The sequence below is a fragment of the Lichenostomus cassidix genome, chromosome 5 (assembly GCF_008360975.1).
Source record: "Lichenostomus cassidix isolate B80296 chromosome 5, HeHo_3.0, whole genome shotgun sequence".
In the NCBI taxonomy this organism is placed as follows: domain Eukaryota; kingdom Metazoa; phylum Chordata; class Aves; order Passeriformes; family Meliphagidae; genus Lichenostomus; species Lichenostomus cassidix.
This window is the reverse complement of record NC_139486.1, coordinates 43976931-44001367: the sequence shown is the minus strand read 5'-3', so window position 1 is coordinate 44001367 and position 24437 is coordinate 43976931. Positions and strand designations below refer to the sequence as shown.

Sequence of the window (24437 nt, the reverse complement as noted above, 5' to 3'; positions counted from 1 at the left end):
GAGAGTTAAATGTTTAAGAATATTTTTAAAACTTTCATTAATAACCATGTGATGATTTATAATGGTGGTGAGATACAATGTTATTTCTCTCTATTGATGTGGAACTGTCTGTGTTTTACCAAAGCAGAGATGACCTCTGAGTTCTCAAAGTGAGGATAACTTACAGGTTCAGTGTAAATCATCCCTGACATTTCAGCCTGGACACTAATTTTCTGTTGAAGTATTATGTGTTATTTAGGGCTTCAGACTGGTTGTATTAGTTCTAAACCAAAATATTTCTTTCATTTCCTGGAGGCTGAAAGGTTGTGCAGCTACTTTTGCAGTGTATGTTTCAGATGCAACCTTACACATTTTCATGTTTTCCATTGGAATTTAATTTATACATACAAGGGCTGTGCTCTGATTGACAACATACATAATTTCACTGCAACTGGATTTTTGTTAGTTTTTTTTTAACTTTGAAAAGATATTGTTAGAGTGAGGGGTTTTTTTTTTTAAGGTGTTATTGTGTGTGCATATCTTAAGAATACTGAGGTTCTGAAGTCACTCCGTCATAGGCCACCAGGGTGGTCAGGCTTGAATTACCCTTAGTGAAGCCATGCTGGGTGTGTCAGATCACTGCTTTGTCCTGCATGTGCCTTAATATTGCCTTCAGGAGAATCTGTTCCATGATCTTCCTGGGCACAGAGATGATGTTCACTGCTCTGTTGTTCTCTGGGTCCTCCTTCCTACGCTTTTAAAAATGAGTGATGTTTCCCTTTTTTCCAGTCACTGTCAACTTAATGGCTTTTCAAATACCATTTTGAAATGGTATTTGAAAATTTGAAATTGCCATCCTCATCAGCCAGTTGCCTCAGGACCCTGGGATGCATTCCATCAGGCCCCATAGACTTGTGCCCATTTGCTTTTATCATGTTGTACAACGTCTTCTTAGTCAACTAGTTAGAAAGACTCAGACTTGCAGCAAGTGGGCTCATCGGTAAAGGGACGAATAAAGCACTCTGAAGTGGATGAGTAAATGCTGTTCCAGCTTAATCTTGGACATTATAAACAGCAGGGAAGAAAAATCACACTTTTGGGAGATTTTCCTCCATCTACTATGAAAATTCAGTTATACGTCTTTACCTGCTTCCTTCAAAAGAGTCTTTCCCCTGAATTTGTCACTGTGAACCAGAATTACTCTAAGAAGTACCTGAGAGTGTGCAGGATATCTGTACCCCTAACTTGGAGAATTTAGATGCCTAAAAGTTGTGTGGGAAGATTGCATCTATATTTAGTTCTGGTGGTTTATAAGGAAATGCCCTCCTCTTCTGGTTTATGGTTATTTTATTCTTTCGCAAGTCTTGGTCAAATGGAAAGTAGGGCAGAGGAAGAAATATGAGGTGTTCTGTAGAGTCTGGCATTGGATGTTTGAGGCAGGAGGAGATGGTGCTGATAAAAGTTACTACTTCATTTGATGGCAGAGATTCATAGAGGTTTATGCTTGAAAATGTTCAGGAAGGTGGTTTAAAAGCAAGACTTTTATCTACTTTGGTAAGGCATCTCTGTCAGATGCCATGCTCTAGAAGATGTTAAATCTGTTGTGAATGTTGCTAACTGAGCCACAGAGTGTGGGAGTATTGAGATTTCTGCTAAACAAATGGTTTCCTAAACTCTTGGGATCGCTGTATGTTAAATTGCTCTGCAGAAGATCTGTTTCTTGAGTGAAGCACCATAATTTCTCATAGCAGTTTCTCTGTGAATATCAAGTTTGTTGTTTTCATGCATATTCATGGACTTTTTTATTGGTCTGAGTGATTACTGGAGCTGATAGTATTTTGAATATGCTTTTCAATGTCTGTTTGAGTTGATAAGCATGAGACATATGAAGTAGTATTTATTTAAATTACAGTACACTGGCATCATTTCAAATTGCTCTGCAGGCAAGAGGGTATCAGAGTAAGGCTTTTGAATGCAACTATGTTATCTCTGGAGCAGATACTATGTAATAAAGAATTCCATGATGCTGATTTGGAAAATAAGGTTCTATTTTAAAAAGAAAAAAAAATTTCTTAATGCCTATCACACTCTTCATTTTAGGCCATGGGAATTGTCCTTTAGTTGATTATCCTTGTTTTTGCAGGACAAGAACGAGAAATCATAGCAGATGATCTACCTCACCCATTCGGATTAACCCAATACAGTGACTACATCTACTGGACAGACTGGAATCTTCACAGCATAGAAAGAGCAGACAAGACCAATGGGAAGAACAGGACACTTATTCAGGGCCATCTGGATTTTGTGATGGATATATTGGTCTTCCATTCTTCTCGTCAGGACGGCTTGAATGATTGTGTGCAAAATAACGGCCATTGTGGTCACTTGTGCCTTGCCATCCCTAATGGATTTAGATGTGGCTGTGCTGCTCATTATACCTTGGATCCCAACAGCAGGAACTGTAGTTGTAAGCCTTGTTGTTTGCTACTATATTCTTCAGTGCTTGTGGCTCCCAGATGCTTGAAGGGAAGGGATCCCAAGTGCATTTCAAAGGTTCTGGCTTTAAAAGTGATCTTTAAGTATGAGGACAGAGTATGGAATTTTATATCCATTTTTGTGACATGTACTAGGCATGGAGATTTGTATTTCAAATCTTAGAAGTGACAGCACTGTCAAGTCTGGTCTTTCTTGTTTTACCAGAAGTGCTTTCTAGGTGATTCAGCTGTGTGAGTGAAGCTTTCTCACTCCTTACCTAAGTGTATAGGTGGGTGGAAAAGAAATTACCAACAAAAAATGTCTTTTTCTCTTACATGTTTAACAAAGCCAGCAAAAATAACACTCAGTAAAGTAGTCTAAATCCTGAGTAGTCTGCACAACTTGCAGATGCACTTAAAATGCATACAAGTTTGTTTTCTCCTTGCATGGGATATTAAGAGCCTGCCAGTTGACTGGCTGTCCAATAGAAACTTAAGTTTCTGTTAAAAATAGCACATAAATGGAAAATGGACTGTTGATTTAAAAAAAAAAAACAAAGAAAAAACCAAAGCTCCGAGCATCCTGAGTAGTATCATAAAAGGAAATTTTAGCTGAATGAAAGGGTGTGTTTTTGAAAGGCAGGTCCTGCAGACTTAACCTGATCTCCATCTATAGCTATAGAAATAAACATTTTCAGCTTAATAGCAAAAATCTCCAGCTAGGAGTTATTTCATTTTTGTTGTGAATATTAGTGTCTTTCTGGGATTTTGTTCTAAATATTCTTTTTCTTCTGTGAGGATATATTTTTGTGAATTGCATTTTCTCATGCATTGTGTTTTGGCTTGTTTCAGCCCCTGCCAGTTTCCTGCTATTTAGCCAGAAATCTGCCATCAGCAGGATGATACCAGATGATCAGCAAAGTCCAGATATCATCCTACCTATGCATGGCCTGAGGAACGTCAAGGCTATTGATTACGATCCCTTGGATAAATTGATATACTGGGTGGATGGACGCCAGAATATTATAAAAAGAGCCAAAGATGATGGCACCCAGGCAAGTGTACATCTTGTATATAGTTTTGTCTCAGTCTTTCGGTGTGCTTTTACTTTATGCTTGACCTTCCTGTTCTGTCTTCTGCACGAAGGGATCGTCACTGTCAGCTGCTCTTGTCAGCACTTACTCATGGATATTCTATTTATATATGAGCGTTACTGAACGTTTTTAGGATTGTGGTTTTAGGTGTTTCTAAACCATGAGGCAGATAAACCATGCTTTCTGTGCAATTAGTGTTCTTCAGTCAATCATCAGAATAACAACTGGAAATCCTTGCCCATTTGTTGTCTTGCAGCCTTTCACCGTAATGAGTACCCCAAACCAAAGTCAGAACCCGGAGAAGCAGCCACATGACCTCAGCATTGATATATACAGCCACACCTTGTACTGGACCTGTGAGGCCACAAATTCAGTCAATGTGCACAGGCTGAACGGCGAGTCCATTGGGATGGTGCTGCGAGGGGATCATGACAGGCCCCGAGCCATCGTAGTGAACGCAGAGCGGGGGTGAGATTCCTTCTGTGCCTTGTACACAGCACTCTTGGGATGTGTGTCAGCTCTGTGGGTGGGAATTGAGTGCTGCATCTGTCTGTTTTCAAAAGGAGAAGTTCTGAATATCGTTCAGGATGTAGGTGACTGCTTGTCCAATTCTGGCGTTTGAAGGTATCCAGCTTTCTCTTCTGTTCTCTCCTTTGCCTCTGTTCACACAGCTGTGTGTGAGGAGCTAACCCAGATGGTGAAAGCGAAGTGAAACCACCTTATCCTGTTCTCTGTGTGGATGCACAGCCCTGCCACTTAACAGGGAAAACAAGAGAGTCTGTATCAACTAAGAATCTGGCTCATAAACATTTAGTCACAAAACAAATGTTTCCAGGGGGAAAAAAAGGAGTGTCTGATGCAACTATCTCCTTGTTAATTTAGTTCTGCCTTGAAGTGTATCTTAACCTCTGAAATGATTTGAAGTGGGTAGGATGCACTAGAGTGATTTCCCACAAGAAGAAAATACATTGTTTTACTGCAAAGCAGTTTTGGTTAGATTCAACAGACACTGTCTCTTCTGGTAGAGAGTAGCTTCCTTCTTAGATGCTAAAGAGGGTCCTTTACTCTTCTCTTTAATAAGTCATGCTTAAATCCCAGTTTACTCCTAAATGGCTTACCATGTGCTTGACAGATGTTGAATGACAGTATTTCATAACTGTGTGCATACAGTAGTACCCAGAGCTCTGTCTGGAGCATTTATAGGACTGGTGTTTTATACCAGTGTACTCTGCACAGTTCAAAAGCTGTTGTGGGGAGAGGGGGATTAGAGGAAAGATTCTAATCTTATTGAGACTAAGTCACTTGGATATAGTTTGTATTTATAAAAGCTTATCTGCTTTCTCCATTAAAATGGGAGTTTGGGTTTGTTGATCTCTAAAACTCTCAACTTCTCTAGACAGGTTTTCAAATTATTTAATTTCAAACCTGTTTAAAGGAGGAAAAATGAGAAAGAGACTATGTCAAACACTGTGACTGTCTGAGAGAGCTGAATGAGTGATCTTCAACAACTTCTGCTGTGATTACAGAAATCCCTACCTCCACCTCTCCCTTGGCTGCATGTTCTGACTGCTTCCTCCCCTCCTTGTGCCATAAGGAAGGGCTGTGCAGCAATGCTGTTGGAGAGTTTTCCCACATTACTCACCACTGGAAAAATAATGGACTTTTCCTTTAGAGAGTTCTCAGGTCATTATGGGGGTGCCCAAACCCTTTTTTCTCTGTGCATGAGGAGGCCAGAGACTGTTGCATGAGGAGGCCAGAGACTGTTTTTGTTTACTGCTGAACTGGCTTAGACAGATACAAAGAATTTGTGAAACTAAGTTGTCAGGAGCATGCCTCCTCAGTTGTTCTGTAATCTTTTCTCAAGTTTGGTAGGAAATTTTACTTGCTGAGAAGGAAAGTAACCTAGAAGGAGAGGAGGTGGCAGAGTCAGAAAGTCAGAAAGAACTTCTGGACTTCGATCTGTAAGTGGGGACGGCTTTACCTGGGGAGAGTTATAGAAGGTCTGTGCTAGTCTCTTACAACCCCAACTCCGTCAGGAGCAGTGCTGCTGGTGCAGCAGTGCTGAGGCATTTTATGGCCTGGAGATAAACCCTATTAAGTTCAGGCTATCTAATGTTTGTCAGTTAGCAAATGTTTGGTTCTGGATTTTTGCGCCTGGGAACAACAGTCAGCCCAGCCATGCCTGTAAAACCATTCCAGCTTACAGTGTGGGTTACAAGACCTTTTACAGAAAGAGGAATTGCCTCTCCCTGGAGCTCCCAGTTCAGCGGTGCTGTCTCTGTTCTCAGGTACATGTACTTCACCAATATGCAGGAGAGAGCTCCCAAGATTGAGCGTGCAGCCCTGGATGGCACAGAGAGAGAAGTGCTTTTTACAACTGGCTTGATCCGACCAGTAGCCCTGGTGGTTGACAACAAACTTGGAAAGCTTTTCTGGGTGGATGCAGATCTGAAGCGCATCGAAAGCTGTGACCTGTCAGGTATGTGGTATGAAGTTAAACATTTGCAGCACAGTGTTTGCATGTACAGGACATCATTCCCTCTTTGATGCTGACCCTGGTGACTTTCATCTCCACCGCTGCCAGTTCTGTGTAGGCAGTCAGACAGCAATTGCTGGCGGGCTCCCATCTTTGATGTAATTAGAGTAAACGTGACTGTAATGATTGACACCCTCCAAGACAGCCATGTGACTTTTGATATGTTCTGAAAGTGCTGTCAGTTATGGAACCCCTAAAGTGCCTCCCCTGAGCCCCTTTTTTCTTAATCTCCAATTTTTGGTGACTCTTCTTGCCATGTAGTCACATCCTCTTGTGTTGCAGTGAAGCAATGAACTAAAACAAGAGGAAGTTATGCACCTTTTCACAAGGATATTTACAAGGATATTTACAAGTTTGCATTTGAACACCTAAAACTGACTCAAAGTCTGACCTGGGTCTCTTTTGCCAAAGAGGGCATAAAAACAAGGAAGCTGCAGATGGGAAAGTAGAGCAGCCCATGTCTTTCATGAGTTACCAAGCTGAATAGGGGAGTATTGTCGAGCTGTCTGAGCAGCCACAAAATGTTCAATCTGGGATAGGTTTCAGAGAACCTACAAAAATTAGTAGGGGAAAAGAAGGTAAGAGGAAGACAAAACTTTGGCCTATGAAATAAACCACATTTGAGAAGAAAAAGTTGACAGAGTGGGACACATTACACAAAATGCACCAGAGGTATTGAGAGGGGTTTCTGTAGTGATAAAAGAAGTGCTGTAGGAGGACATTTAAAAGTAAAATGACAAGATGGCAATACTTTGTATTATGTAAGTATGCTAGAGTGGTATCCAAGAGAGATAGAAGAGGTATCAGGTAAAATTATATAGAAATCATAGCTGGTCACAGCCAAAGAATCAAAGCTTATAGGTAATATAAAAGCAGGGGGAAGCTACAGGATTAAAAGCAAACAACATTTATGAGCTAGAGAGAGATGTATCTGTAGCCAGAAAACTATGGTTGAATTTCATCCAGCTGAGCTCACTGTAATTTGATTCACTGAGATGTTGATTTTTTCATGAATTAGCAGCATATTTTTATTTTAAAATGTTTCTCAGTCTTGCATCACAACTTCAAAAAAATTTGGGAGCCAAAGGGATGTTGATTTGAATTACTTCCTCTAAACTGTATTTTCTGAGCAAAATACTTCAAAACGGGCATACGTTAGGAAAAGATTTTTAACTTGAACTAAGGCTGCTGAATAAATGGGACTAAAATTGTGTATAGCATCCTTCATGCCAGTTGAACTGGTCTAGACACCCTTATTCCATTGTAGACTTGTAGACATGACATGGTTATGGCAGTTCCTGAAGTTTGTTCTGCACCCTGATGAACAGCATCCTGCAAAGTCAGGGAATAACCTCAGATGTCCAGTGCTTAACTTTCAGAGAGTTACCCATCTAACAGTTTTCTTTATAAGATTCTGGAACTTTTCAGTTGGACTTAGACCAAAAGCAGGGTTTTAACTCCTTTAGTTTAAAACCGTTCCCCCTTGTCCTATGACTATCTGCCTATGTAAAAAGCTGCTCTCTCTCTTTGTTGTAAGCTCCCTTTAAGTATTGTCAAAGGCTCCTTTAAGGTCTCCCTGGAGCCTTTGCTTCTCCAGTCTGAACAGCCCCACCTCTCTCAGCCTTTTTTCATAGGAGAGGTGCTCCAACCCCCTGGTCATCTTTGACCCTCCTCTGGAGCTGTTCTAACAGATCCATGTGCAAAACTAATGGAACCTGTTAAAGTTACATTCTCATGCTTGGCTGAGCTCTAGATAATTTATGCAGCAAATTAGTTGAATCCAGTTCTCGTAGCATTTTTATTATGTAGATTCTATAATCTCATTTTGTGTAGATATTAAAAACTTACGTTTTATAAATACAAGCAGGCATAAGGTCTTAGTTCCAAAATTATTTATGAGAGCAGAATCAGCACCAAGTTATGATTTTGTTTTAAATTTTCATTTTTTAAATCAAATTTATTCAGTTACAAAGGCATACACAGGGTCAGAATAGTTTATGTGAATTAATAGAATAATTTGGAATGCCTTGTTCACCCTAGAAAAATGTAATAAAAGCAACAATTAAATGCCACTAAGTGTAGGGCAGTACACAGTAGAAGACTGCAAGTAATTAAAGTGAAAACTGATAATAAATGCATTTTTATTTGACCTGGTTTTTACTCATTGGCTTAGAGCAGATTTTCACACATTTTATAATGCAAAGAGCCTGAGCATTTGATAGTGTTCCTATATAGAAGCATATAGAGTCACATAGAGTTTGGGTTTTCTGGTGGGTTTCTAAATTTAAAAAAAATGGGAGTTTTTTCCAAGAGCTTTTCTTTTTTAATCTGGGGTTGTCACAAAGGCTGTGTCAAGGTTTGGTACATGCCTCTTGCTTTGCCCAATTAACATCTTCTGTTTGAGTAACGGCAGTGGAGCTAAGTTGGTTGAATTTCGCTCTTGCTTAGAGATTCCAGAAAAAATGTACTGCTCCATGTGTGAGTGCATTGGGCCAAGAGCTGCATCTGAATCAGCTTTTGGGGGCACTCACAGTTGTGCACAGCAGAGATGTTGAATGTTGGGGCTGTGAGGCTGAGCATGGCTGGCTGACCAGCCAGGCTGTGCAGGGATGAGCGGGGATTGGATCTGCTTGCCCTCAGAATGTGGCGCCTTGTAGCATTTACCTGAGATGAGAGTGAACAAGCAGAGCCTTGGTCTGCACAGACAGATGAAGCCAGTGACCTTATTGTCCCCAAAGTGTAGTTTGGTTTGGTTTGGTTTTAGCTGCTTTAGCTGGTTTTTAGGGTTTTTTGTGATGATTTTTTTTTTTTAGGGGTATAACTTAGAAGTCAACTTGTGCAAAACTCCTCTTTGTTTCTGCTGGTCTTAGGTGCCAACCGTGTGACCCTGGAGGACTCCAACATTCTTCAGCCCATGGGACTCACTGTGCTGGGGAATCACTTGTATTGGATTGATCGTCAGCAGCAGATGATTGAGAGAGTGGAGAAAGTGAATGGGTACAAAAGGACTAGAATTCAAGGCCGGATCGCTCACCTAACAGGCATTCATGCTGTGGAAGAGCTTGATATGGAAGAATTCTGTGAGTTTATTTCAATGTCTGATGTGTCTCACTCTTGGTCATTGTATGTCAAAGTCCTCATCCAGCTGAATATTGTAATAATGTTGCCATGGGCTTCAAGTAAGCCATGGAATGCTTGGCCAGTTGAGAACCCAGGAGGGGAGGAGAATCAAATTCCTCATTCTTATCCAGGGGACTGTTGGTGTACAGCTAGAATATGGCATCATGGCACTGAGTTACCTGCTTTGTACAAGCTCAAAACACTGAATTCAGTCTAAAAGCTACTTACAATCATGGTTTTTAGTTTTCTAAGTACAATCAAGTAGTAAGTCTCGGAAAACCCTCTAATAAGAAACAAAAGGGTTGTACTTGCCTTTTCTCCAGGGGTTTCACACTCCTGTGTAAAATATGACTGGTTTGACTTGGCACAATGGATGATGTAAAAACCTGCAGTGAGGGAGGCAAAATGAGGAGGAAGCTCCTACAGTGAGTTGTGCTGTGGATGTGGAATTTTTCTCCTAACAGAAGTGGAGCATTTTTGGTGCTCACATCTGAAACGGATCATGCATGCAGGATCATCTTTTTCTGGACTAGTGGCCCAAATTACTGTGGTTTGGTGGAGAGTTCAGAAACCTCTTAAAGTAGTCACTCCTCAAAGTGACAACCTACACCTCCTGCCTCTTAACAGGATTATAAAAGAGAATATAAAATCACAAACAAAATGTGGGAAACAGAGGCCTCTTCGTTGCCTGTGAAGAGTTGTCTTATATAGAGAGGGTACTTTTGTGTATAATGCTGTAATTTTCAGAAGAAATTATTTCGCTTCACAGCAAACACTCTCTGTCACATACATTAGTGTCTGTGATGACTGAAAGTATTTTTGAACTTGCGTATGTGGGTAAGCTGTTACAAATAAGGTAGTGTAAGCATTTAAACTGTAGAAGATTCTATGTGCTAATCATGACCCAGGGGTTCTTTTTTCCTTTCACAATACCCAACTTTTCTTCTTCTGTGCTATTTCTCATACATTTTGGTATATTTCAGAGGTAATACTGAATAAAGCAAAAAGAATATTTTTCTTTAATTTTCAACAGTATTAAAAAAAAGGTTTGCTTTTACCCCATGTGTTTATTTTAAATGGGGATTTTTGTTTTTGTTAGGGTTTTTGGGTTTTTTTATGGCAAGAGTACTCTTTCTTGCAAGTCACACTGAAAGGAATCTTCTTTCGCAGCTGAAAATTTTTCTGCATAGGTGATTTCTGTTACAATGGGGAGTCAATATACATACGCACATGCAGGTGGATGTGCATGCATTTCTGTGAACAACTCATGCTTTAAACACTGCATTAAGCTAATGAATTTGTTTAAGGTAGAAAGCAGCTCTCTAAGACACCTGAGCAGATGGAAAACAACTTTGGCAGAGAAATTATGATATCTATGCAGTTTCTTCTCCACTGAAATTCCTGGTCCTTAGCAGTAGTTAAGAATGCACTGTTTAGCAGCATCTCAACACAGGCTGTAGTCCCCCAGATTGCTGCAGCAGATGCTCAGCTGTCAGCCTGAATAAGCAGGCAAGAGACTGGTTCTCTTTTGACTTCTGTTGGGCTGGGGTCATCAGACTAATGCACTTCTCTGTGCCTGTTTCTTACCCGCCTAATGTTCATTAAAAATTGTTTTGTTAGGAGCTCTCAGGTGCTCAGTGCTTCTGGGTAACTGATTGGGACCACAAACATGGAGCTTCCTATCTTTAAAAAACAAACAAACAAAAAATATGTGCTTATATTGCACTTTTGTGAGGAACAGGGAAGTTGAGGCACTAGATATTAAGAGCTCTTTAAAGAAGAATTCTGGCGGGTTTTGCAGGTTGGCATTCTGCAGTGACATTTATTAATTCTTGATGCCTACCCTAGAAACACAAATGGGGTGTCTAGGTATGATGTAAATGCAGCCTTCTCAAATCTGCCTTTTCCTGTCTCTTCACCTCAGCTCCCCAATTCTTTTTAGAAGTCCTTTAAGGGTCTCCATATGATAGAATCATAGAATGGTTTGGGTTGGAAGAAACCTTTTAAAGGTCATCTAGTTCCAACCCCCTGGAATAGGCAGGTACATCTTCAACTCAATCAGGTTGCTCTGTCACTGTGACTGGCAGAAATGTAGTCCTTATGAAGTAATAAATCACCTTTTAAGCATTGAACTGAAAAATCCAGCATTTATCTTCCTAATTATCTGTAGTGAAATTTTGGTTTCTCAAACAGAAGTGATTTGTGAATAGTTTTTGATTTTGCCCTAGTGAGGAATAGGTATAATTTATTTTATGCTATGTAATATTCCTTCCTTTGTGTTTCACCAGCTGTGCATCCATGCTCCCGTGACAATGGTGGCTGTTCACACATCTGCATTGCCAAAGGGGATGGAACTCCAAGATGTTCATGCCCAGAGCACCTTGTGCTTCTACAGAATCTCTTGACATGTGGAGGTGAGTTACGCTTAGCAGTACTGCTGATCAATTTATATGAAAAACGTGGGGCCTGAGGTTGCATTCCAGTCCAAAATGTGGATTTACACACAGTTTTTCTGTACATGTTGTGCTGCATCATGTGTTAAAATAATCTTTGGTAGTTGTACCAGCTGTTTTCTGCTTGAGGTTTTGGACGCATGTGGCTTCTCATTCTGAGCAGAATATTCTTCTTTGACCTTAACATACTTGAATCTTCTACTGAGATTTTTATAATGGTATGATGTGACAGGTTTATGCTTTAAACAAGCGTTTATAAGATGAAGTTGCATCAACCTGTGATGACCTAGCAGCAGAAATTGTGCATATGATTCTCACAGAGTGATACTCCAGTCTTTGAATATAATTTGGCCTCATAGTGGAAACACTGTGTTTATCAAATGCAGGCTTCATTGCAGTTCTTTTTAATTAAGGTAGCTCCCCTCTTTCCACAGGGTAGACTTTTCCTTTAGCCTTCTCTTTTACCTTCCCAGGATTTTTGAAAACTGTTAGCATTACACTTGCAGAGGGGATTCAAAGCAAAACATTTTTTCTCTTTTGGAGGCATTATATCTTAAGTCGTTTGGCTCTGTTGGTCCTCTGAACTTGTTTTCATGTATTTATTTTGCTGTGGATTTCATTTTCTGGCTGAACTCTGAACTCCCATGGGGCAGTCATTTCCATGATAAACTGTTTTCTTTCCCATGACCACAGCACGTTATGTGGCTTTAGAGTAGTGGTGGTTGCATGAGGGGGGCAGGGTGGATCAATCTAATTATACTTCTTGCTGTAGTGTTGTTGCACAACGTGGACAGTGAGAGAATCTATCATTCCACTCCTTTGGATCTTCAGCTATAAATCTAAAAATTCAGGGGCCTCCATTTCAGTGTCTGCTTTTTTTTATTCCAGTCTTTCACTAAGCCTGCAAGAACTTTTTAACCTATTTTGTCTGCCCTAGTAACAGCCACTACCCAGTGTTTCAAAATAGCTTAGTGGCATTTTGGCTGGAGAACATTTGTCCATGTACCCTTACGGATGCTTTTGTCAAGTTTTTTTAACTCAAGCTTGTGCTTGCCAAGTGCAGCCATAGTGCAACATTAAATGTGTCCTCAAATGCAGAAGTAGTAATCTGTCTGTTGAATTATCAAAACAACACACTTGTATCAAAGTTTAATTCAAGAATTGTCTTAATGTGTGTGTTTGGCATCTTTATTTTACCTACAGCTGTCAGGTCACTGGCTACATTGGTAATTCTCATATTACTCCTCTAAGTAATCATAAATGAGAATCTTAAAAAATCATATTTTTTTCCAAAACCCAAGCCCGTTTGGATTCTTGTTCACATTTTGTTTTTTGTTTTGTTTCTTGATTATACTTTTGTCTCATTCTTCAACTTTCCTCCTTAATGAAGAAAGGACAGCAGCACTTTAAGAACTGTTCGCATGTAATTGCATAGCTCTAGAATTTTTAACACCACCCTCAGGAGAAAAAATACTCATACAAAGTCTTGCCACTGGTTACAGCTAAGAAGCTTTCTTTATCCTGGGTTCTTTGTGAAGTCCATTCCTGAGCCTGAATCTTTACAAAAGCCCATTGGGTTTCCAGAGGAGTGTTACCATCCAGTGCCAGAGCACACCTCTAGCCTGCTGGTACTGTTGTTGTAGGCAGAGTATGATGTGCTACTCTGTTAATCCAAGTGGTAGAGCATTTACTCAGGGCATTACTGGGTAACAGCAGCTGTGGGGAGGACTGACTGCCTCTGCTAAATGATTTAATTATGTCACATGGTTTTGACCCAGCAACTTTTCAAATCAGTGGAAATGTCTGTGATTGCTGCAGGGGTGTTTTGAGATGGCCTCCTCATTTGACCGTAACTAATTTGCTGCTGATAACAACTGAATGGATTTACACATCGTCTGTTTCTTTCATTGATAACTGTGGTGGAAAATTGTGTGCTAACTTGCTGTATTGTAAGAATTTGGAGCTGTTTTTGCAATAGATTCTTGATGTGGATTGTCTTTGTCTTCTGACATTACGGACAAAGCAACTGTGGATGCCTTATAACAGCATAATTGTTGCATCTCTTTTTGGGGTTGTAGCTGCTGCCTAATGCTATCAGTGCATCACTGCAACTTGAACAACAGTATGGATGTGAAAAGGAGTGATACCACAATCTTGGGGTCCATGAAAAGTCAAATTTGAAGCATGTTCCTGCTTTTTTAGGTCCAACAAACATAAAAATGGCTGTGCAGAAGTTAAAGTGTTCTGTCTCTATTAGTGAGAGAATATAAGACTAGAGCAGATCTGCAGTGCTTCTTAGACTCCTCTCTGAACCTTCACTGACCTGCAGCTTGGAGACTTTCCAGCAAGAGGACTTAGTTTAATGTTTACCAGTCCTATACAGATATTTTTTTATCCATTCGTATTTTTCAATTCATATTTGACTCAGAAATATGTTTGTGGAAAAAACACTGGAAAAATAAAGAAACAGATACTGTAGAAGTATGTTAGATGTGTCAGGTTTTTAAATGAAGAATTGGCCCAGACTAATATAATTGCAGGGATTAGAATTGTTTTGAATGTGGTCTGCAATCAGAAATTGAGTATTCTTTTGAATTTATGTGTATGACAGTGTCTGTCAAAAGGTGGCTGTTAAAGCCAAAGCAAAATTTCATTCCCTATGCAAAATCATGTTTTCCTCTTTGCTGGAATCTTAGCATGGTCAAGAAGAACAGGGCAGGAATAAGTATGCTTTTCTTGAAAAGCTTTGTCATGCTTTTATTCTGTTGCAATGGATAAAATTGAGTATATGAATCTGATTTATCTTCTCTTTCTCCAGAACCTCCAACGTGTTCCCCAGACCAATTTACCTGTGCAACTGGAGAGATTGACTGTATCCCAATGGCATGGCGGTGTGATGGGTTTCCTGAGTGTGATGACCAGAGTGATGAAGACAGCTGTCCCATATGCTCTGCATCCCAGTTCCAGTGTGAGAAGGGACAGTGCATTGATGCACACTTGCGGTGTAATGGAGAAATTGACTGTCAAGATAAATCTGATGAAGCAGATTGTGATAGTAAGATTGGTTTTCCTGAGCTCATGGTTTTAACATAAGGATCCCTTTGGGATTTTAACTGTTCCTGAAATGTATAGGTTCACGTCCTTTTTGCTGAAACAGGAGTTCCTGAATGTAGATAAGGAATTTGGCAGTTATTTGGCAAGGATATATTATACATAATGTATCTATTATGTATACATAAGATAGGTGTGGACTGCTTAAGGTTTTATAATATGCCAAGTTACTACATTTTGTTAAAATGTCAGGTGATCAGGTACACTTTGTCAGTTATTGTAAGAGATTCTTGCTGGTTTGATCTCAGTTTTGCCCCAGCAGGACTGATTTGACAAAGGATGGGGAGTCACTGAGACCAGAATTTTATTTTAGCTCCACTGAGTAGAATATATATCTACAAGGAAGAATCAGAGATACGCAGGCTTGCAATTTACCCACAGCAGCAATTCAAGTGTTCTGGAGCCTACCTGATCATAATATGACACTTCTTTCAGTTTTCTTAAGAGGCTCAAATGCTCCCATGCTTTCAGTACTTGACCTTTGCTTTCCTTCTTTCTGTGCAGCAATTTGTCTGCCCAACCAGTTCCGATGTGCGAGCGGCCAGTGCATCCTCCTGAAGCAGCAGTGTGACTCCTTTCCGGATTGCATTGATGGTTCTGATGAGCTAATGTGTGGTGAGATGTCTTTTCTTGCACTTCAGCTGCTGTGTTTGGGCATGTCCTGTGCAGAGTCCTGTTGTTTGCAGAGTAATCTTCTTTCAGGGAAGAATATTTCAGAAGGGCCTTCAGATTTATCCTTAGGGAAACCTGGTTCAACTGTGCGCAGTACTTTGGAACTTGCAGAGCTGCTGCTAAGCCTGGAGTGGCTTTTAAAAATGTACAGCTCTATCCAGGGCAATAACAGGGCTAAGCTGGAGGCTAATTATGTGGAGGAGCTAACATCCAATAAGCAAGTGTCCACAAGAGACCACAAACTGGTCTCTTAAAGTGCAGGTGCGAAAAGTATATAAGGAGAGATGTTGATTTTTCTGGGAAAAATGTAACTTTGAATTCTCACAGCAGTAGGTATATGCAAGTTGCAGACACGCTGATGGCAGCCGTTGTGTTAGTCCTTAGAGAGTCTGTTACTTTGCAGTCCAAAGTGGACAGTAAAACTCAGTAGTTTTTGCTCCTCTCGCAGTTTCTGTCTTTTTGCACTGTTGAAGTGACTAGAGCATGAATTATTCAGACAATGGGGCAGATAGAGGGAGCACTTAGAATCACAGAAGTGGTTTAGCAAAATAGTTGGAACATAGCATTTTAGAATAAAAGCAAATAGTTGTGCTGGTCTGTCTGTAGTTCATTCTGAGCAAATACCTTGCATTGGGTTTGTGTAGAGGAATGCTGCACTTAGGTTGCCTGTAGGACCAACTTTAGTGGATTGTGAAATTCTTCATATCATAGAACATGTCACATTTTGAAGCACCATTTATCAGAAGCTGTGCCACTGCTGGGATGCGAGGAGGATTTACCAGGTTTGGTCCAGGGTAACCTTGCTTATTCCTTCCATCTTCATGCAAGGAAAAGTATATTCATGAGTAAGAACGCTAAAGGGAGGCGTAGTTGTGAACAGAAAAAAAGGCTAAAAGAATGAAGACAGAAACTGTTGGAAATTTCAGACTGAACATGCTTCTCCCACATCTTCTGTCTATCAGCTTTCATCCAGTTCCCCCAGTTCCCTGGATAATCTAAGGCTACTTCTTCCCTTTTTTTTTTTTCCAGTTTCTTTGTGCACTTGGCAAACTTTTGTGTTGCCAAGTTAATGCAGCTGTTTCCTGTTTGCACTTTGGGTCCAGTCCTGCAATTAGGTCTTAACTGATATAAATGTGTCTTTATGTAGACATAGGATTGTCTTCTCTGGAGTCTCTTTGCAGAACAGAGCATTCTGTGGTTTCCCACTTGACTGAGGCAAAGAACTCAAGTAGGGAATAAAAATGATTGCTACCTTCTAGATAAGGATCTTACATCCAGAAGAAGCTAGGTTTAACCAAAATGAGAGATGTGTGTTTTAAAATAGCTAATTTGGGAACATGTTTTAATTTTGGCTTTGCTTTTTTTCCAGTATTGTAGCTGAACTAATCTGACTATTTGAAAGTTAGTACCTTAGCTGATATAAAAGTTGTCATGATATAATAAGTGTGAAAAAAACATAAAGACTTTTAAGATAGAAATGAGTTCTTGATACTGAGCTGTTAAGAGTTTATTGCTAGAGCTTTGCATTTCCTTTATCTTCCTTCTCAAATTTTAGTTGTTTTTCATTCCCTTCCACTGAAATGAAAACCAGAACCACTGGAGAGATTTTATGATGGGAAGGCCTGAATAGAACATCATCAAGGGGGAAGGGGGCGATAGTTAAAATTTGGCATATAAAATTACGACAAGTTTACTTTGATTTTTTCACTTTTTGAATGTATCTGTTTGTGTATGTTAAAGAATAAATTATAAATGTGTGGATCACATGGAAAAGATTGCTTTCCCTGAAGAATATCGCATATGTGAAAAACAGAGAGGTGTCAGGTTTATCTGGCAAGAATTTTGAATGTGTTACCCATAATCAGGGGGAGATGTGAGGCATAGCTCATCTCAAATACTGCAGTACTTTTTACTGTTTAACATTCAGCTACTTAAGGGGAAAGTGCAACAAATAGAAAATATTTGAGATATTTTGGACTGTGGTTTCCTTCCAGTTTGTAAGGTGGAGTTTTCCTGAAAGCAAGTAATATTTTAGGAAGAAAAAGTATTCCGTTTTAAGACCTGTATTAGCTTGGAAGACATCCACTGTTTAGTATATATGGTAGCTTCCCTACTGGTAAATTTTCTTGATTTTTCATGTTATTGCTAGCCCAAATGGCTTTTGAGAGAGCAGATTCCTCTCTGATTAAAGACTCAATATTTGTAAGTGTCTTCTGTCTTTGGCCAATAGACTTTGGAGGGTGGAGAAGAAAAGGGAACTTTCTAGACTGTTGTTCTATCAAGATAATAAGTAATCCTGTTACAATATAAGTTGCTAGACAAAAGGAGAGTACTTTGCTCATACTGCTTTATGCAGGGGAAGAGGAAACCTGAAGTCTTGTGCATAGAATCAGAATTTCTGGAGTTACAGATGCCTGAGTGTGATGCAGATGCTTTTAAAAGCAGTGTGTGCTGACTGATTTGCTGCATGAGCTTGAGGACAGCAGCACATACACTGCTCCATGTTTAATCATCATGTTTAATTTTCTTCTCTCTTTCCAGAAAAATCGAAGCCAGGCTCAGATGAGTCCCAGCCACACAGCAGTGCCATTGGTCCTGTCATTGGGATAATACTGTCCCTTTTTGTCATGGGAGGAATGTACTTTGTTTGCCAGCGAGTGGTGTGTCAGCGCTATGCCGGGCCCAATAGTCCCTTTCCACATGAGTATGTCAGTGGTACCCCTCATGTCCCACTAAATTTTATTGCTCCAGGAAGTTCTCAGCATGGCACTTTTACTGGTAAGGATGCTAAGGACTTCACATCTGGTCAGTACCATTACATTGTCTGGATTTCAGGTTTGACTCATTATTAAGAGTGCTGGATATGGAGTTTCAAAGACCAGAAATTAGATGATGTTGTTCTGCTCAGTGGTATTGGTATAAATCTGTCATTTGAATCAGATACGTAAAATCTATTAGCTTTCCTTGCACTTTAATGGCTGTGGCCAGCTATTCCTGCTTAAATTATGTTACTATGGTTATCAAGAGGGTTTTTTTGGTAGGAAATTAAATTAGAGGATGAAATAATTGCAGGTGAAATCTTCACAGGGGTGTTTTAAATTGGACTTCACACTAAAGCTTTTTTAATTAAAGCAAGTATCAGTGGTTTTCATCTCTACTTCTCTAGGTGCTAGACCAAGCTGTCATTCTGTTCTTACCCGTATTTGTTAGTTTATTCTAATCCATATTGTTGTGACAAGTTACAACAGCTGAAAATATTAGTATTTATATTAATTCTAAAGAAAAGACATAGGTTTCTAATACTATGGTATTTCCAAGAAGGATAGATAGTCATGAATAATGAGTACAAACAGTTATTTTGCTTGTAGTAAATAGTTCTTGCATTTGAAAAAAAATTCTGAAATCTTCCCAAACTAAACTCTCACATTAGCACTGAATAGTCTGACAGAAAGAAGCTGAAAATAAGTTGTCTGAGTTAAGAGCACATTGTAGTAAAACAGATTGGAGAGTGTTGTCTTCCCTTTTCCTGTAACTCAGGTTTCCTTCCTTTTGTCTCTGCTGATTTTCAATTTTAGCTGTGATTATTTTCAGTAAAAATAATTGAGGTTTACAGTTATTCATGTCCTTGCAATTGAATTTCTTGGGTTGGAAATTAAAGCTTTGGAGGTCTCTTGCTTTTCTTGGATGTTGTGTAATGCTTTTTTTGCAAATGCCTAAGCTTGTTTAATTGGAAAATTTCTTAGTTAATTTGGGTGAAAAGTTTGGATCAGCTGTTGTGAAGATTCCTTTCTCAGCAGTGTGTCAGTAAGGTGTGAGGAGTTCAGTGCTGCAGTGAGACAATAGGAGGTCTGAGGGTGAGATGTTTTCTTTACAAAAAAGGGTTGTTCCTTGTAATCCTGAAGTTTTTACATAAAGCACTCTTCCCAGCATGTGACAGCCATTATTGTTGCATGGCTTTGCAAAGCTATGGATTTGTTTTCTGTTTTGCATTGATAGACAACACTGTGCTTTTTCTAACCTTCTTTTCCTCTCTGTTTCAATGCAGGCATCTCTTGTGGAAAGTCCATGATAAGCTCCATGAGTCTCATGGGAGGAAGCAGTGGTGCCCCATTGTATGACAGAAACCATGTTACTGGAGCATCTTCAAGTAGCTCATCCAGCACTAAAGCCACTTTCTACCCACAGGTATGTCTTGAAAATACCCCTGTGAGTTAAGTATCTCCTTCTTCTGAAGAAAAGAAAGGTGAAACTTTGTGCTTACTGAGTAAATGTTAACAGCTGTTAACAGCTCTTGGGTGTTACTGTTCATGATATGCAGGCCCATATCTCACTGAACTTCACTAAGGGCTTTGTTGTCATCCATCAGGATTATATAGTGCTCTATGATGTCCAGAATGTTTTGTTATCAGAGTGGTACTCAGCTGGTTTGTTCCTGGATACTTCTGTTCTCGCTTTGGAGATGCCACCTTTGTTCTTTGTAAACTGTGATGGCAGTGGCCCAATGACATTTTGCACTGCATAATGCTGCAGGCACACATGGAATAATAAGGCAAGCAAGGCGCAACAGGACTGGAATGCAGTCATGTATGAAATAAGCTTGACTCGCTGTTTAGATAAAGTGCCAATTGTTGGTTCAGAAAACCAAGTGCATGCACTGGGGGAAAACACTGGTACAGCAGGGTAAGGCAGAGGTTACTTTGCTTGCATTTTTTCAGCTATAATTTAGCTCCATTTCTGACTTTTAAGTGTTGGAAGGGACAGAATTCTGGTCCCCATATCACAGTTTCACAGTTCCAAGATGTACATTCTGAATGGAAATGGTTCTCTCTGAATATGTAGGAGAGACATATAAAGGTTCCTGTTTGCTAGCGTATTTTGTCCTGACAGTTTTTTTCCATTGTTCTTCTGAGCAATACAACCATTGGCTCTTAGGTGCACACAACAAGCTTCCAGAGTTGATCTGCCAGCTGTGGAGGGGATTTTTCTGTTGCATTGAATCAGGAGCCCACATGCTCTGTGGGTATGCATGTGTTTGTGTTTACATGTAGGCTGTTATGCTGTATGTGGGCATTTGATTGATAGTGCCCTCAGTTTGGCCAGTTACAAAGGTGCTTTCTCTCCCTTTAAGAAGGACAAAAATGGAAAAGAGAGGCTTGTGAGCTTATCTGTTGGTAAGGTAAAACTGAGTACTTGTTTATTGCATTGCTTTCTCTGGGAAGCCCTCGAAAAGCAGATGTCTGGAATTCAGCAGCCTTTCTAATTTAGCTTGTCTCATGCTTCACCAGTGTCTCTGTAATGTACAGAACAATTTCATGCAAGACCTGACTGATGTGTCAGTGCCACACTAAAAAGGATGAACAGAAAAAACACTTACTTAAATAAAGCTTGAAAGAGAAAAGAAGCCCAAGAATCAATCTGCCTGTGTGATTCTATGGGATCTGTGTCGGCCAAAAGATCAACTCTTCCATTTGACTTTTGGCCTGAGCTAATCTGGTTATTGCTGGGAATTCTTCTTCCACACTTTGCTATGTCACCCAGGGCCTGCAGGGATGAAACCAGCCTTTCCTTCGTGAAAGGCATGCTGGATTCTTAGAAGGAAGCTATTGCAAGGGCTTTGTCACGTTAAAGTTACTGCTTAATCCAAATGTTTCAGTGAGTTCTACCTGGTAGCTAGTGACCCAGCTTTATGTTAATAATCAAAAAGACAGATATGAGCATCGTAGTTGTCATGGCTTTTTTTGTTTGTTTAACACATCTTGGTGGTAACTGAGAGGTGCTCCAGTAAATAGAGATTAGGAGAGAATTGTGTCAATGAAGTTATGCCAGTTTATATACCTGAGAACCTGGCCACAGGCATCCTGGCTGACACTTTGCTGTATTTAATCTCAACATGAAGTGGTACTGATGTAGCTCAGGGTGTCAGTAGTAGTGAATCCACAAGTAGCATGCAGTGCTCCTCCAAGGAAGATTTCTGAAAGATCCTCTTGGGGCAGTTACTCATCATTCCCCACAGCTGGCAAAGGGCATTATTCCAGGCTTGTTTCCCTTCACACACTTCTGGGTGCAGGGCTTGTCAGTATTAGTAACAGTGAGCTCAGCTCAGTGGCCAGGAATCTCTTTGCTGGATGCTGCACAGTGAAGACCCAAATGATGATCTCTACTCCAGTGATTTTAGAGTGATATTGTGGGAGAAGAGCAGAGACTGAGGAAGGATGGTCAATGGGGCAGGCCATGAGTTGGCTGAACGCCCAGGGCAGGCAGGGTACAAGATGGTCACATCAGTAGCAAGGCTCAATCAACAGCAATGGTGTAATTTTCCACACTGGAAGAGTTGAAATGCTCTTCTTGGGTTTAGGCCAATGTCCTGCTGGCTGTGTCAGGGGTTCTACTTCCGGCTTGGGGAAGAATCCTAAATAATTTTGAAGCATACTAAACTTTTTTCCTTGTATGAAGGCTGACAGCAACTGTGTATATACACTCACAGTTGAGTCCATATGTGTGTGTGCTGTCTATATGCACACATAGGCAGGCTATAAATATCTTTCAGCTTGTAGACTTTTTGCATTGTGAACTGTGCCAAAATTACATGTTTACAGAACAAGAGTAAAAATGAAGCATTCAGGGAAGGATAGCCTTGTGTTAGTTACAGTAAAAGCCATTGGCTTCCTGACCCTACTGTTGGCTGGGGACGTGTTTAGGGTCTGAGAGTGGAACATACTTTATTTCCCATTAGCATCTGCTGAGGATTCTATCAGTCCTTACGTCCAAGGAAGTGCATTCTGATTCAGCCAAACTGGATCTCATTTCCAGCTTTACTCCAGCCTTTCAGCATAATACCAGACGTAGCAAGGAAGAAAATTCCCTGTACTAAGAACTTTGAAGGTCTGCACAGTACCTAAGTCCAAAACAAAGTCTTGTAATGAACATCTGTGATCTTTAAAAATGCATTAAATGCATCCAAGCAGCCAGGAGAGGAAACTAGAATAAGGATGAATGACGGGGTGAAGGCATAAATAATATTTTCAAACTAAGTAAGGTTGTATAATGAACGCAAAATTTCACACTTCTTTTTCCTGTTGTTCCTAGATTTTGAACCCACCTCCTTCCCCAGCTACCGATCGCTCCTTGTACAATGCAGAGATGTTTTATTCCTCAAACATTCCTTCAAACACAAGATCTTACAGGTACTGTTCAGATAAAAAGGTTTGCTAAATCTTCTATATATCTGCCTTTAGTTTTCTTCAGACCTTATTTAAAAGAACCTTTTCCTCTCTTAATAAATGACCATTCAAATTATATACAGTCTGTTGTTCTGTAACAGTCCCTGAGCTTCCTGTATGGAAGAGGTTGGTGTTTTCTGTTCATTTCCTTAAGCTTATCTCAAAACTCTTTGATGAGTCAACCTATTTGTTAGTGACTGGGCTAAATGGTCATAATGGTCTCCTCTGGTAGGTTGAATTCAAATTTAGCACAGTTCAGGTACTTGCTGGATTTCTCTGAGAGCCTGAATGAAGGCTCATGTAGTATTAATGAGCAGACATCTTGACTGAGCACACAGAGCTGGTCAATCCCTTTCTTTTTGTTTCTTTTTCCCCCAGATTGCAACTAATGCACGTGCTTTTTCTTTTTTATTGTTTTTATGCAGGCCATACCTTATACGAGGGATAGCTCCACCCACAACCCCATGCAGCACAGATGTCTGTGACAGTGACTATACCACGAGTCGATGGAAAGCCAACAAATACTATATAGATTTAAATTCAGACTCAGACCCTTATCCCCCTCCACCCACACCTCGCAGTCAGTACATGTCGGCAGAAGAAAGTTGCCCTCCATCTCCTGCCACGGAACGAAGCTATTTTCACCTCTACCCCCCTCCACCCTCTCCTTGTACAGACTCTTCGTGACCTCAACAGAAGGAACTTTTCCTGTAAATATTTTAAAATATGAACAGATTTAAAATATATATTTTATGATTTAAAAATAAATCTGGGTGGGAATTAAACAAAACTAAATGTGAATAAAAATGGGTGGGAGGGGTGGGGCTGTGAAAAATTGTACAGAGGAAGAATATTTATAAAATTGATTTTTTTAACTTAATTTCCATTCTTTTGTGCCATATTTGCCTTTTTGAAGTCATGTAACTGACTCAGTCTCCAAAGGATTTGGGGAGGGAATGTTGAAACTTTCTGCATTTTTAAGTCACCTTTTTACATGCAAAGAGTATGTAGTTCTTTTTATTAATGTGAGACAAGAAAACTTAAGTGGCTTGTGGGAAGGGGAGTTATCTAAAGAAAGATGCAGGCTTATTCCTAGAAAAGAAAAACATTTAAATACAATTGTCAGTATCATCCTTTTACCACCACTGGAAGAAATCTTTCAGGATCACAGCCTTAGATGCTCCTGTTTGCAAGTGAGCTGAATGCTCACCAGCAGAACTTGAGTGCCAAGACCTGAATTTCAAACCTCCCTCTCCATCTGCTTAGCATTGAACTGAAAGAACACTTCTTTTGGCCAAACCTTCCAGCTTAACTAAACCCACAGGCATCATGTCCTACCTCATGTCAGTGCCATTCTGCACATGGCCAATTCTGTAACTAATTCAGGCTAAATAAGATCACTAGTCCTGAAAACCTTGGTTTAGTTCCAACCAGTTTCCCACTTGACTAAGTGAATGGTAGCAGAAGTAGTTGTATTGACCTGTTTAAAGGGTCAAGTTTCAAGTGGTAAAGCTAAGAGAAATGCCCAAAAAACTGCAGATCTGGTCAGACTCACCATTTTAATAGTGATGAAACCAATCTCCTCCATTCTTTCTTGTGAAGCTTTGGTGACTGTCAGGGATGAAGCTGTAATAGTCAGTTGCTTCTCAAAACACAGTGCTAGTTTTCTTTTTCTCAAAAATCCTGTAATCACTGTGCTAGGTTTCTGAGGTGTTCACCTGTGTTGGCTTGATCAGAGAATTGCTTCATCTCTTCATGTTCATTTTCCACAGTGGAAT

General features: G+C 40.0%; 1 protein-coding gene across 1 annotated transcript in view; it reads left to right on the top strand.

The window, feature by feature from the left end:
• Positions 1-23539, top strand: part of LRP5 (LDL receptor related protein 5) — a 135235-nt gene extending 111696 nt beyond the window's left edge. The window contains exons 12-23 of the mRNA XM_085062713.1: positions 2123-2446; positions 3306-3508; positions 3804-4015; positions 5836-6026; positions 8954-9163; positions 11492-11617; positions 14475-14711; positions 15272-15382; positions 17981-18217; positions 19485-19624; positions 22526-22623; positions 23085-23539. Of these exons, the coding sequence (XP_084918839.1) occupies positions 2123-2446; positions 3306-3508; positions 3804-4015; positions 5836-6026; positions 8954-9163; positions 11492-11617; positions 14475-14711; positions 15272-15382; positions 17981-18217; positions 19485-19624; positions 22526-22623; positions 23085-23346 (2351 nt within the window). The 3' untranslated portion in view covers positions 23347-23539. The remainder of the gene's footprint in view (positions 1-2122; positions 2447-3305; positions 3509-3803; positions 4016-5835; positions 6027-8953; positions 9164-11491; positions 11618-14474; positions 14712-15271; positions 15383-17980; positions 18218-19484; positions 19625-22525; positions 22624-23084) is intronic.
• The last annotated feature ends 898 nt before the right edge of the window (positions 23540-24437 follow it).